Source organism: Triticum aestivum, chromosome 3B (genome assembly GCF_018294505.1).
Source record: "Triticum aestivum cultivar Chinese Spring chromosome 3B, IWGSC CS RefSeq v2.1, whole genome shotgun sequence".
Classification (NCBI taxonomy): Eukaryota; Viridiplantae; Streptophyta; class Magnoliopsida; order Poales; family Poaceae; genus Triticum; species Triticum aestivum.
Window position 1 is genome coordinate 612,612,971 of NC_057801.1, and position 12,217 is coordinate 612,625,187.

Sequence of the window (12,217 nt, forward strand, 5' to 3'; positions counted from 1 at the left end):
CAACGTGGTGGGTAGCCTGGGGAGAGTTAATTTCTCTCAGATCGGTTTTAAGCCCAATCTGATCGTAGTCTGTAGCGACTCCCAGGGCGGCGATGCGATCCAAGAGCTCATTTACGGAGGAGAGCTCCATCGAATCTAGCTGCTCGGCGAATTCCGAGTTGACGTGAAGATCGCTTTTGATGACCTGAGAGGTCATTGCCGGAGCGGCGGCCGAACATGCGGTCATAAGAAAACCGCCTAGCCGGATAGTTTGGCCGTGGCCAAAGCTCCCTTGACGACGGCGCCGTCTTTAAAGACGGGAAAAGGCATCCCTCCTGATTGCGACGGCATAGAGGAACTCTCAATGAAAGCACCAATGTCGGTGTCAAAACCGGCGGATCTCTGGTAGGGGGTCCCGAACTGTGCGTCTAGGCGGATGGTAACAGGAGACAAGGGACACGATGTTTTACCCAGGTTCGGGCCCTCTTGATGGAGGAAAAACCCTACGTCTTGCTTGATTGATATTGATGATGTGGGTATTACAAGAGTAGATCTACCACGAGATCAAGGAGGCTAAAACCCTAGAAGCTAGCCTATGGTATGATTGTTGTTCGTCCTATGGACTAAAGCCATCCGGTTTATATAGACACCGGAGAGGGCTAGGGTTACACAGAGTCGGTTACAATGGTAGGAGATCTACATATCCGTATCGACAAGCTTGTCTTCCACGCCAAGGAAAGTCCCATCCGGACACGGGACGAAATCTTCAATCTTGTATCTTCATAGTCTTGGAGTCCGGCCGATGATGATAGTTCGGCTATCCGGACACCCCCTAGTCCGGGACTCCCTCACACGGGTTGACGTCCTGCGGCTTACAGAGTCCCGTCCGGCTTATAAACAGTGTCCGGCTCGGTGACTAGTTAAGTCTACCTTATGATACAAGTCATATTACTATGGCGGTTTATTACAACGGGCCTTAAGTCGCCTGCGGGCCTTAAGCCCTCTATGAACCGCCATCTTCACCTTTGGTCTTGGGCTTCTCTCTGGTAAGTCTTCTTTGCGTAACCCGGCCCCTCCTGGGCGGCTTATACAAATAGTTATATCCTCAACAGGAGCCCCACGGACGACTCCGAGGCAACATCCATAGCGGCGGTTGAGGGCGGGTGGCAACAACATCTAGGGCGACGCAGATGATGGAGCAAGAATGGAGGACGGCGAGGGCTCGGACGCAAAAAATGAGGGATGAAAGCGGGAGGAGGGCGTTGGATTTTGACGGACTTGGTCAATTAGATGGAATTTGTAGTGAGTCCAGTCCGTCTGGTCCGACATGACACACACACCTGCCTGAATGGGTCGAGGCCCGACATGACACACACGCCTGCCTGAATGGGTCGAGGCATCCTCATATTTATCCTAGACTTTGGATATGTGGGTGCTGGTTAGCCTTGACGTATAAAACCGATTCAAGGAATCCGCCCAGGTCACAATTTTGTGAGTTTTCCGGCCTGCCACGTATAGAAGCGTTTTTCTTAACACAATACACAGACGCAAGTGCTCATATACACACGTATACATTCACCTCTGTGAATGCACACACACGCACACACACTATCCCTGTGAGCACATCCGAAAGAAGGCGTTTGAGGAGGCCGGGTGTACGATGCTCTGACATAAGTGAAGCTGTTTGACCGACGAAATATCTCACCACAACCCCAAATTCAGGCACCAGAATTAGTTTGAGCAAGTTGATAAAAAACTACAGCAAAAGGCAGACACAGTGAAAACCATAAAACCTGTATACTATGAACAATCTGGCTAAATACGAGAGAATACAGCTAATAATGCGGATCAATTTGCTAACGTTCAATCGTTTCATAGTGCACAGTGATCAATTTGCTAATGCTTAACATCTGGTCAAAATACGAGAGAATACAGCTCACGCGGATCTTTGCATAACTGGAGATACATACTAAAACCAAAATCAGATCTCTCGAAATTAGATTCAGACTTGAAATGAACTCGTTGGTCCAAGAAGGCTACCAGATCTCGCGCAGGCTCAAACACCAGATCCGGGCGACGCGAGGAAGGAGAGCAGCCTGTGGGAAGTGTTGCCGCTTGACACAGAGCTCGAGTCGTCGAGGAAGAGGTCCTCGGGCATGCGGAACGCGCCGTGCACCGCCACCAGCGCGCCGCCGACGAGCAGGCCGGAGATGATGAGCGAGGCGACGGACGTGAGGAAGAAGGCGAGCAGCGACGAGACGACGAGGCCGAGCAGCGTCTCCCGGTCGGTGAAGGTGCGGCCGAAGAGCACGACGGGCTGGTCGGGCGCGCGGAAGACGTAGAGGAAGCACCAGGCCCCGAGGATGCTGAGGAGGACGAGCAGCGAGAAGGGGTGCGCCAGGAGGGAGGCCGCGAGGGAGAAGGCCACCACGGCGGCGTAGTTGACGCGGAAGTAGCCCAGGTTGCGGCGCAGCCGCGAGGTGGCCTCGGAGAGGGAGTCCGGCCGCGAGATGGCCGAGCGGTCGATGAGCTCCGTCCAGGGGCGGCGGTCGGCGAGCGAGCGCCGCGCCGTGTCGGAGAACCTGCTGAGGAAGAGCTGGAAGGCCGGCGTGGCGAGCGCGGAGTCGGTGAGGCCGCCGCCCCCGGCGGAGGGGTTAGTCACCGGAAGCAAGGGCTGCGGCGTCGGTGCGGCGGCCATGGCGTCTGCTGCGGGGGGAATAGATTCCGCGGATTGATTGATGGGCGCGCTAGGCTGGGCCAGCACTTTTATGATTCCGAGGATTGGTGGCTCTGCGCCCGTCTCCACCTCACACACAGTGGATGCTGGACTAACTCGGGACCCACAAGTCATTCGCGTTGTCGTGATTAATCAGGTGACTCGACCAAACCGCAAAGCTGGAAGAAAGAGGTATAGAGGAATCCCCAAATCCACCCAATGGAGCCGTATCCGTTAAAACTCAAATTTGCAATAATGTTATTTTTTGCGGGGGAATTTTGCTATAATCTTTACCTTCAAATTCCAAAAGGCATCTCTAATGATGACCCGCAAATTTGCTGCGTTATTTGTCCGCGGCCAGGAGACCAGTCCATGAACACTGATGCGGTAACTGATCATCCAACACTGGACGTATACATTTCAACCACTATTGGAACTAACCAAACCAAATTCATGCAAACACAGCGGATTTGATATAAATCGGACAAAATTCATTAGATTTTGAATATTTTTTAACTAAAAACTATGCTGGGGTAAGGTAAAACTAGTCTACATCCGGTGTCGGCGGATATTCGTTTCCATGGCATGGATACCCTTGACTAGTCTATGGCCGGCCGCGGCAGATCTCCCCATGTCCGACAACCCGCTCATCGGACTGCCGTGAGCCCCAGAGGTATATACTTCAGTGCAGAGGGTGGCTCGCTTCCCCATGTTCGGCAGTGCCGCTCATCTGAGTGGAACCGCCTGGATTGCTTTAGCCGGAGGGGAAGGGCTCGATGGTGGCCTGCCACTGGGCAAGACACCAGGTGTGTACGCTAGTGTCTCCTCGGTGCAAGCGGCGGCGGCCTCCCATGTTCTATTTCTCCTCGATGATGGTGGCGGGGCAGACATGCTGGACTCCATCTCGTCGAGCTTCGCGAGTCGGCTTCTTTCTCCGCTCGCAGGGTGCGGGCATGCAAATGTTGACGGCGGATGGCGCGGTCATAGACACGGGAGGTACGGTGCGACACTCGTCCACAGCAACCACGATGCATGTGCCGCTTGTTGGAAATATGCCCTAGAGGCAATAATAAAATGATTATTATTATATTTCCTTGTTCATGATAATTGTCTATTATTCATGCTATAATTGTATTAATCGGAAACAGTGATACATGTGTGAATTCATAGACCACAACATGTCCCTAGTGAGCCTCTAGTTGACTAGCTCATTGATCAATAGATAGTCATGGTTTCCTGACTATGGACATTGGATGTCATTGATAACGGGATCACATCATTAGGAGAATGATGTAATGGACAGGACCCAATCCTAAGCATAGCACAAGATCGTGTAGTTCGTTTGCTAAAGCTTTTCTAATGTCAAGTATCAGTTCCTTAGACCATGAGATTGTGTAACTCCCAGATACCGTAGGAGTGCTTTGGATGTACCAACCGTCACAATGTAACTGGGTGACTATAAAGGTGCACTACAGGTATCTCCGAAAGTATCTGTTGGGTTGGCACGAATCGAGACTGGGATTTGTCACTCCGTATGACGGAGAGGTATCTCTGGGTCCACTCGGTAATGCATCATCATATTGAGCTTAATGTGACTAAGTGGTTAGTCACGGGATCATGCATTATGTAACGAGTAAAGTGACTTGCCGGTAACGAGATTGAACGAGGTATTGGGATACCGACGATCGAATCTCGGGCAAGTAACGTACCGATTGATAAAGGGAATTGTATACGGGATTACCTGAATCCTCGACATCGTGGTTCATCCGATGAGATCATCGTGGAACACTGCTACGTCTTGAGCTTGCGTTGGTTTTCCTTGAAGAGGAGAGGGTGATGCAGCAATAGTAGCGTAAGTATTTCCCTCAGTTTTTGAGAACCAAGGTATCAATCCAGTAGGAGGTTCCTCAAAAGTCCCACGCATCTACACAAACAAACTGAGAACTCGCAACCAACGCGATAAAGGGGTTGTCAATCCCTTCACGGCCACTTGTAAAAGTGAGATCTAATAAAGATAGTAAGATAAGATAAATCTATTTTTGGTATTTTATGATATAGATGCAAAAAGTAAAGATGCAAATAAAACTAGATTGGAAGCAAATATGATAGGAGATAGACCCGGGGGCCATAGGTTTCACTAGAGGCTTCTCTCAAGATGGCATAAGTATTACGGTGGGTGAACAAATTACTGTCGAGCAATTGATAGAAAAGCGAATAATTATGAGATTATCTAGGCATGATCATGTATATAGGCATCACGTCCATAACAAGTAGACCGACTCCTGCCTGCATCTACTACTATTACTCCACACATCGACCGACTCCTGCCTGCATCTAGAGTATTAAGTCCATAAGAACAGAGTAACGCATTAAGCAAGATGACATGATGTAGAGGGATAAACTCAAGCAATATGATATAAACCCCATCTTGTTATCCTCGATGGCAACAATACAATACGTGTCTTGCAACCCTTTCTGTCACTGGGTAAGAACACCGCAAGATTGAACCCAAAGCTAAGCACTTCTCCCATGGCAAGAAAGATCAATCTAGTGGGCCAAACCAAACTGATAATTCGAAGAGACTTGCAAAGATAACTCAATCATACATAAAAGAATTCAGAGAAGATTCAAATATTATTCATAGATAAACTTGATCATAAACCCACAATTCATCGGATCTCGACAAACACACCGCAAAAAGAGATTACATCAAATAGATCTCCACAAGAGAGGGGGAGAACATTGTATTGAGATCCAAAAAGAGAGAAGAAGCCATATAGCTAATAACTATGGACCCGTAGGTCTGTGGTAAACTACTCACAACTCATCGGAGGGGCAAGGATGTTGATGTAGAAGCCCTCCATGGTCGATTCCCCTTCCGGCAGAGTGTCGGCGAAGGCTCCAAGATGGGATCTCATGGATACCGAAGGTTACTGTGGTGGAAATTGTGTTTTGTCTGCCTCCCGGATGTTTTCGGGGTACGTAGGTATATATAGGAGGAAGAAGTACGTCAGTGGCCGCCCGAGGGGCCCACGAGACAGGGGGCGCACCCTCCTATCTCGTGGCCGCCTCGGCTGCTTCTTGACTTGCACTCCAAGCCCTCTGGATCACGTTAGTTCCAAAAATCACGCTCCCGAAGGTTTCATTCCGTTTGGACTCCATTTGATATTCCTTTTCTTCGAAATACTGAAATAGGCAAAAAAACAGCAATACGGGCTGGGCCTCTGGTTAGTAGGTTAGTCCCAAAAATGATATAAATGTGTAAAATAAAGCCCATAAACATCCAAAAGGGGTAATATAATAGCATGGAACAATAAAAAATTATAGATACATTGGAGACGTATCAAGCATCCCCAAGCTTAATTCCTGCTCATCCTCGAGTAGGTAAATGATAAAAAAGAAATTTTTGATGTGGAATGCTACCTAGCATAATTCTCAATGTAATTTTCTTTAATGTGTCATGAATGTTTAGATCCAAATGATTCAAGATAAAAGCTTATAAAACTTAAAAATAATAATGCTTCAAAGCATACTAACAAATAATCATGTCCTATCAAAATAGCATAGCCAAAGAAAGCTTATCCCTACAAAATCATGTAGTTAGGCCATGCTTCATTTTCATTACACAAAAATACTCCCATCATGTACAACCCCGATGATGAGCCGAGAAATTTTTTCATACTTTTTAACGCGCTTCAGCTTTTTCAACTCTTACGCAATACATGAGCGCAAGCCATGGACATAGCACTATGGTGGTAAATGGTGGTGGTTGTAAGGACAAGAAGGGAGAAGATAATCTCACATCGACTAGGCGTATCAACGAGCTATGGAGATGCTCATCAATAGATATAAATGTGAGTGAGTAGGGATTGCCATGCAACGGATGCACTAGAGCTATAAATATATGAAAGCTCAACAAAAAGAAACTAAGTGGGTGTGCATCCAACTTGCTTGCTCACGAAGACCTAGGGCATTTTGAGGAAGCCCATCATTGGAATATACAAGCCAAGTTCTATAATGAAAAATTCCCACTAGTATATGAAAGTGACAACATATGAGACTCTCTATCATGAAGATCATGGTGCTACTTTGAAGCACAAGTGTGGAAAAAGAGATAGTAGCATTGTCCCTTCTCTCTTTTTCTCTCATTATTTTTTTTCTTTTTTTCCTTTTCTCTTTTTTTCTTTGGCCTCTCCCTTTTTTTCTTTATGGCCTTTCTCTTTTTTCTTTTTTTCTATAAAGTCTGAAGTCTCATCCCGACTTGTGAGGGAATCATAGTCTTCATCATCCTTTCCTCACTAGGACAATGCTCTAATAGTGAAGATCATCACGCTTTTATGGATTTACAACTCAAGAATTACAACTCAAAGCTAGAACACGATATGACTCTATGTGAATGCCTCCGGCAGTGTACCGGGATATGCAATGAATCAAGAGTGACATGTATGAAAATTATGGAGGTGGCCTTGCCACAAATACGATGTCAACTACATGATCATGCAAAGAACAATATGACAATGATGAAACATGTCATAATAAATGGAACGGTTGAAAGTTGCATGGCAATATATCTCAGAATGGCTATGGAAATGTCATAATAGGTAGGTATGGTGGCTGTTTTGAGGAAGGTAAATAATGGGTTCAATACCGGCGAGAGTTGCTCGGTAATAAGAAAATCTAGCAAAGTGGAAGGATGAGTGTGCGTATATCCATGGACTCACATTAGTCATAAAGAACTCATATACTTATTGCAAAAGTCTACTTATCCCTCGAAGCAAAGTACTACTACACATGCCCCAAGAGGGATAGATTGGTAGGAAAAGACCATCGCTCGTCCCCGACCGCCACTCATAAGGAAGACAATCAAAAGAGCACCTCATGCAATAAATTTGTCACACAACTTTTACCATATGTGCATGCTACGAGACTTGCCAACTTTAACAAAAGCATTTCTTAATTTCATAATTATCCACTAGCATGACGCTAACATTACTACCTTTATATCTCAAAACAATTATCAAGCAGCAAATTGATCATAGCATCCAATTCAATTTCTATGATAGTTTTTATTATACCCAACTTGGATGCTCATCATTCTAGGACCAAATTTATAACCAAAGCAAATACCATATTGTTCTAAAAGACTCTCAAAATAATATAAGTGAAGCATGAGAGGCTAGCAATTTCTATAAAATCAAGCCACCGCTGTGCTCTAAAAGATATAAGTGAAGTACTAGAGCAAAAACTATCAAGCTCAAAAGATATAAGTGAAGCACATAGAGTATTCTAGCAAATTCTAATTTTATTGGCTTCTCCAAAAAGGTGTGTACAGCAAGGATGACTGTGGTAAACTAAAAAGCAAAGACTAATATAATACACGACACTCCAAGCAAAACACATATCATGTGGCGAATAAAAATATAGCTCCAAGTAAAGTTACCAATGAACGAAGACGAAAGAGGGGATGCCTTCCCGGGGCATCCCCAAGCTTAGGCTTTTGGCTATCCTTGAATATCTTGTGGTGCCTTGGGCATCCCCAAGCTTAGGCTTTTGCCACCCTTTATTCCATAGTCCATAAAAGCTTTACCCAAAACTTGAAAATTCACAACACAAAACTCAACAGGAAATCTTATAAGCTCAGTTAGTGAAAGAAAACAAAACCACCACATAAGGTACTGTAATGAACTAATTCTTTATTTATTTTGGTGTTAAACCTACCGTATTCCAACTTATCTATGGTTTATAAACTGTTTTACTAGCCATAGATGCATCAAAATAAGCAAACAACACACGAAAAACAGAATCTATCAAAAACAGAACAGTCTGTAGCAATCTGTAACTAACGCAAACTTCTGGAACTCTAAAAATCCTACCAAAATAGGAAGTACTGGACAATTCGTTTATTGATCAGCAGCAAAACGAATCAATGCAAAACCTCGTTTCTGTGATTTATTGAATTGTTTCTCGTGAGCGCAAAGTTTCTGTTTTTCAGCAGAATCAAATCAACTATCATCATAGTTTATCCTATAGGTTCTACTTGGCACAAACACTAAATAAAACATGAAAACGCATCTAAACAGAAAGTAGAAGCAAAATTTATTAAATAACAGCAAGGAAAAATATTGGGTTGACTTCCAACAAGCGCTTTTCTTTAAAGCCTTTTAGCTAGGCATTGATAATTTTAATGATGCTCACATGAAAGACAAGAATTGAAGCACAAAGAGAGCATCATGAAACATGTGACAAACACATCTAAGTCTAACATACTCCCTATGCATAGGCATATTATAAGCAAACAAATTTGCAAGGCAAGCAAAAACTAGCATATGCAAGGAAGAAGAAAGAGACGATAGCAATCTCAACATGACGAGAGGTAATTTAATAAGATAAAAATTTCTACAACCATATTTTCCTCTCTCATAATAATTACATGTAGGATCATAGGCAAATTCAACAAAATAGCTATCAAATAACATATTCTCAACATGATCCACATGCATGCAAAGTTTACACTCTTCCAAGATAGTGGGATTAACATTAACTAAAGTCATGACCTTTCAGAACCCACTTTTATCAAAAATATCATAAGATTGAACATACTCCAAATATGTGGGATCTAAAGTTGACACTCTTCCAAACCCACTTTCAATATTATTGCAAACACTATTATCAATCTCATATTCATCAAGGGGCTTAAATAAATTTTCAAGGTTATAAGAAGAATCACCCCAATCATGATCATTGAAACAAGTAGTAGACATAGCAAAACTAGCATCCCCAAGCTTAGGGTTTTGCATATTATTAGCACAATTGACATCAACAGAATTTATAGGAAAATCATTGCAATCATGCTTTTTTTAAAGGAGTTATTGTGAATCTGTTCATAAATTTCTTCATCATAATTTTCAGATTCACAAATTTCAAGCAAAACTTCATAAATATAATCTAGTGCACAAAACTCACTAGCAATTGGTTCAACATAATTGGATCTCTTAAAGATATTAGCAAGCGGATGAGGATCCATAGATCTTAGGTTCTCTGTTTAGCAATAAATAAGCATCTATTCCAACAAAATGAGCAAACGAAAGGGCAAGCAAGAGAGGGGAGAAGATTGGGAAAGAGAGGGCGAATAAAACGGCAAGGGTGAAGTGGGGGAGAGGAAAACGAGAGGCAAATGGCAAATAATGTAAATGCGAGGGAGATGAGTTTGTGATGGGTAGTTGGTATGTCTTGACTTGAGCGAAGACCTCCCCGGCAACGGCGCCAGAAATCCTTCTTGCTACGTCTTGAGCTTGCGTTGGTTTTCATAGAAGAGGAGAGGGTGATGCAGCAATAGTAGCATAAGTATTTCCCTCAGTTTTTGAGAACCAAGGTATCAATCTAGTAGGAGGCTCCTCAAAAGTCCCACGCACCTACACAAACAAACTGAGAACTCGCAACCAACGCGATAAAGGGTTGTCAATCCCTTCACGGCCACTTGCAAAAGTGAGATCTAATAAAGATAGTAAGATAAGATAAATATATTTTTGGTATTTTATGATATAGATGAAAAAAGTAAAGATGCAAATAAAAGTAGATTGGAAGCAAATATGATAGGAGATAGACCCGTGGGCCATATGTTTTACTAGAGGCTTCTCTCAAGATAGCATAAGTATTACGGTGGGTGAACAAATTATTGTCGAGCAATTGATAGAAAAGCGAATAATTATGAGATTATCTAGGCATGATCATGTATATAGGAATCACGTCCATAACAAGTAGACCGACTCCTGCCTGCATCTACTACTATTACTCCACACATCGACCGACTCCTGCCTGCATCTAGAGTATTAAGTTCATAAGAACAGAGTAACGCATTAAGCAAGATGACATGATGTAGAGGGATAAACTCAAGCAATATGATATAAACCCCATCTTGTTATCCTTGATGGCAACAATACAATACGTGTCTTGCAACCCTTTCTGTCACTGGGTAAGAACACCGCAAGATTGAACCCAAAGCTAAGCACTTCTCCCATGGCAAGAAAGATCAATCTAGTGGGCCAAACCAAACTGATAATTCAAAGAGACTTGCAAAGATAACTCAATCATACATAAAAGAATTCCGAGAAGATTCAAATATTATTCATATATAAACTTGATCATAAACCCACAATTCATCGGATTTCGACAAACACACCGCAAAAAGAGATTACATCAAATAGATCTCCACAAGAGAGGGAGAACATTGTATTAAGATCCAAAAAGAGAGAAGAAGCCATCTAGCTAATAACTATGGACCCGTAGGTCTGTGGTAAACTACTCACAACTCATCGGAGGGGCAAGGATGTTGATGTAGAAGTCCTCCATGGTTGATTCCCCTTCTGGCAGAGTGTCGGCGAAGGCTCCAAGATGGGATCTCGCGGATACCGAAGGTTACGGTGGTGGAAATTGTGTTTTGTCTGCCTCCCGTATGTTTTCGGGGTACGTAGGTATATATAGGAGGAAGACGTACGTTGGTGGCTGCCCGAGGGGCCCACGAGACAGGGGGCGCGCCCTCGTATCTTGTGGCCGCCTCGACTGCTTCTTGACTTGCACTACAAGCCCTCTGGATCACGTTCATTCCAAAAATCACGCTCCCAAAGGTTTCATTCCGTTTGGACTCCGTTTGATATTCCTTTTGTTCGAAATACTGAAATATGCAAAAAAAAACAGCAATACGGGCTAGGCCTCCGGTTAGTAGGTTAGTTCCAAAAATGATATAAATGTGTAAAATAAATCCCATAAACATCCAAAAGGGGTAATATAATAGCATGGAACAATCAAAAATTATAGATACGTTGGAGACGTATCAAACACGTAGGAGCCAACATGGGTATCCAGATCCCGCTGTTGGTTATTGGCCGGAGAGCTGTCTCGGTCATGTGTGCATGATTCCCGAACCCGTAGGGTCTACACACTTAAGGTTCGATGACGCTAGGGTTATTACGAAGACTTGTATGTGATTACCAAATGTTGTTCGGAGTCCCGGATGAGATCACGGACGTCACGAGGAGTTCCGGAATGATCCGGAGGTGAAGATTTATACATAGGAAGTTGACATACGGTCACCGGAAAGGTTCGGGGGTATACCGGTATTGTACCGGGGCCACCGGAAGGGTTCCGGGGGTCCACCGGGAGGGGCCACCTCTCTCGGAGGGCCTCATGGGCCATAGTGGGAAGGGAACCAACCCTTAGAAGGCTGGGCGCATCCGCCCCTTGGGCCGGTGAAAGTGCAACTGTCCCTAGGTGGTTTTGGTAATTCATAACAACATATAGCTCATTGAGCTAATGCTATTCCAAGACTATTATTTCAGGAAAGCTCAATGAATGGCATGGCATGGATGATGAAAGTGGATCCCTCAAAATACTAAGGACAAAGGATTGGCTCAAGCTCAATTGCTCAAGACTCTTCATTTTATATTTTAGTGATCCAAGATCACATTGAGTCTATAGGAAAAGCCAATACTATCAAGGAGGGATGAGGTGTTGCTTAATGAGCCT

At 44.0% G+C, this 12,217-nt stretch overlaps 1 protein-coding gene across 1 annotated transcript; it reads right to left on the reverse strand.

Annotated features, from left to right (window-relative positions):
* Positions 1–1,754: 1,754 nt before the first annotated feature.
* Positions 1,755–2,755, reverse strand: LOC123071259 (PRA1 family protein B2). The gene has a single exon (XM_044494790.1). The coding sequence runs from the start codon at positions 2,675–2,677 to the stop codon at positions 2,036–2,038; it is 642 nt and encodes a 213-aa protein (XP_044350725.1). The 5' UTR covers positions 2,678–2,755; the 3' UTR covers positions 1,755–2,035.
* Between the last annotated feature and the right edge of the window lie 9,462 nt (positions 2,756–12,217).

Coding starts and splice junctions, on each gene's coding strand:
- LOC123071259 (XM_044494790.1), bottom strand. CDS start 2,677: ATGGCCGCCGCACCGACGCCGCAGCCCTTGCTTCCGGTGACTAACCCC.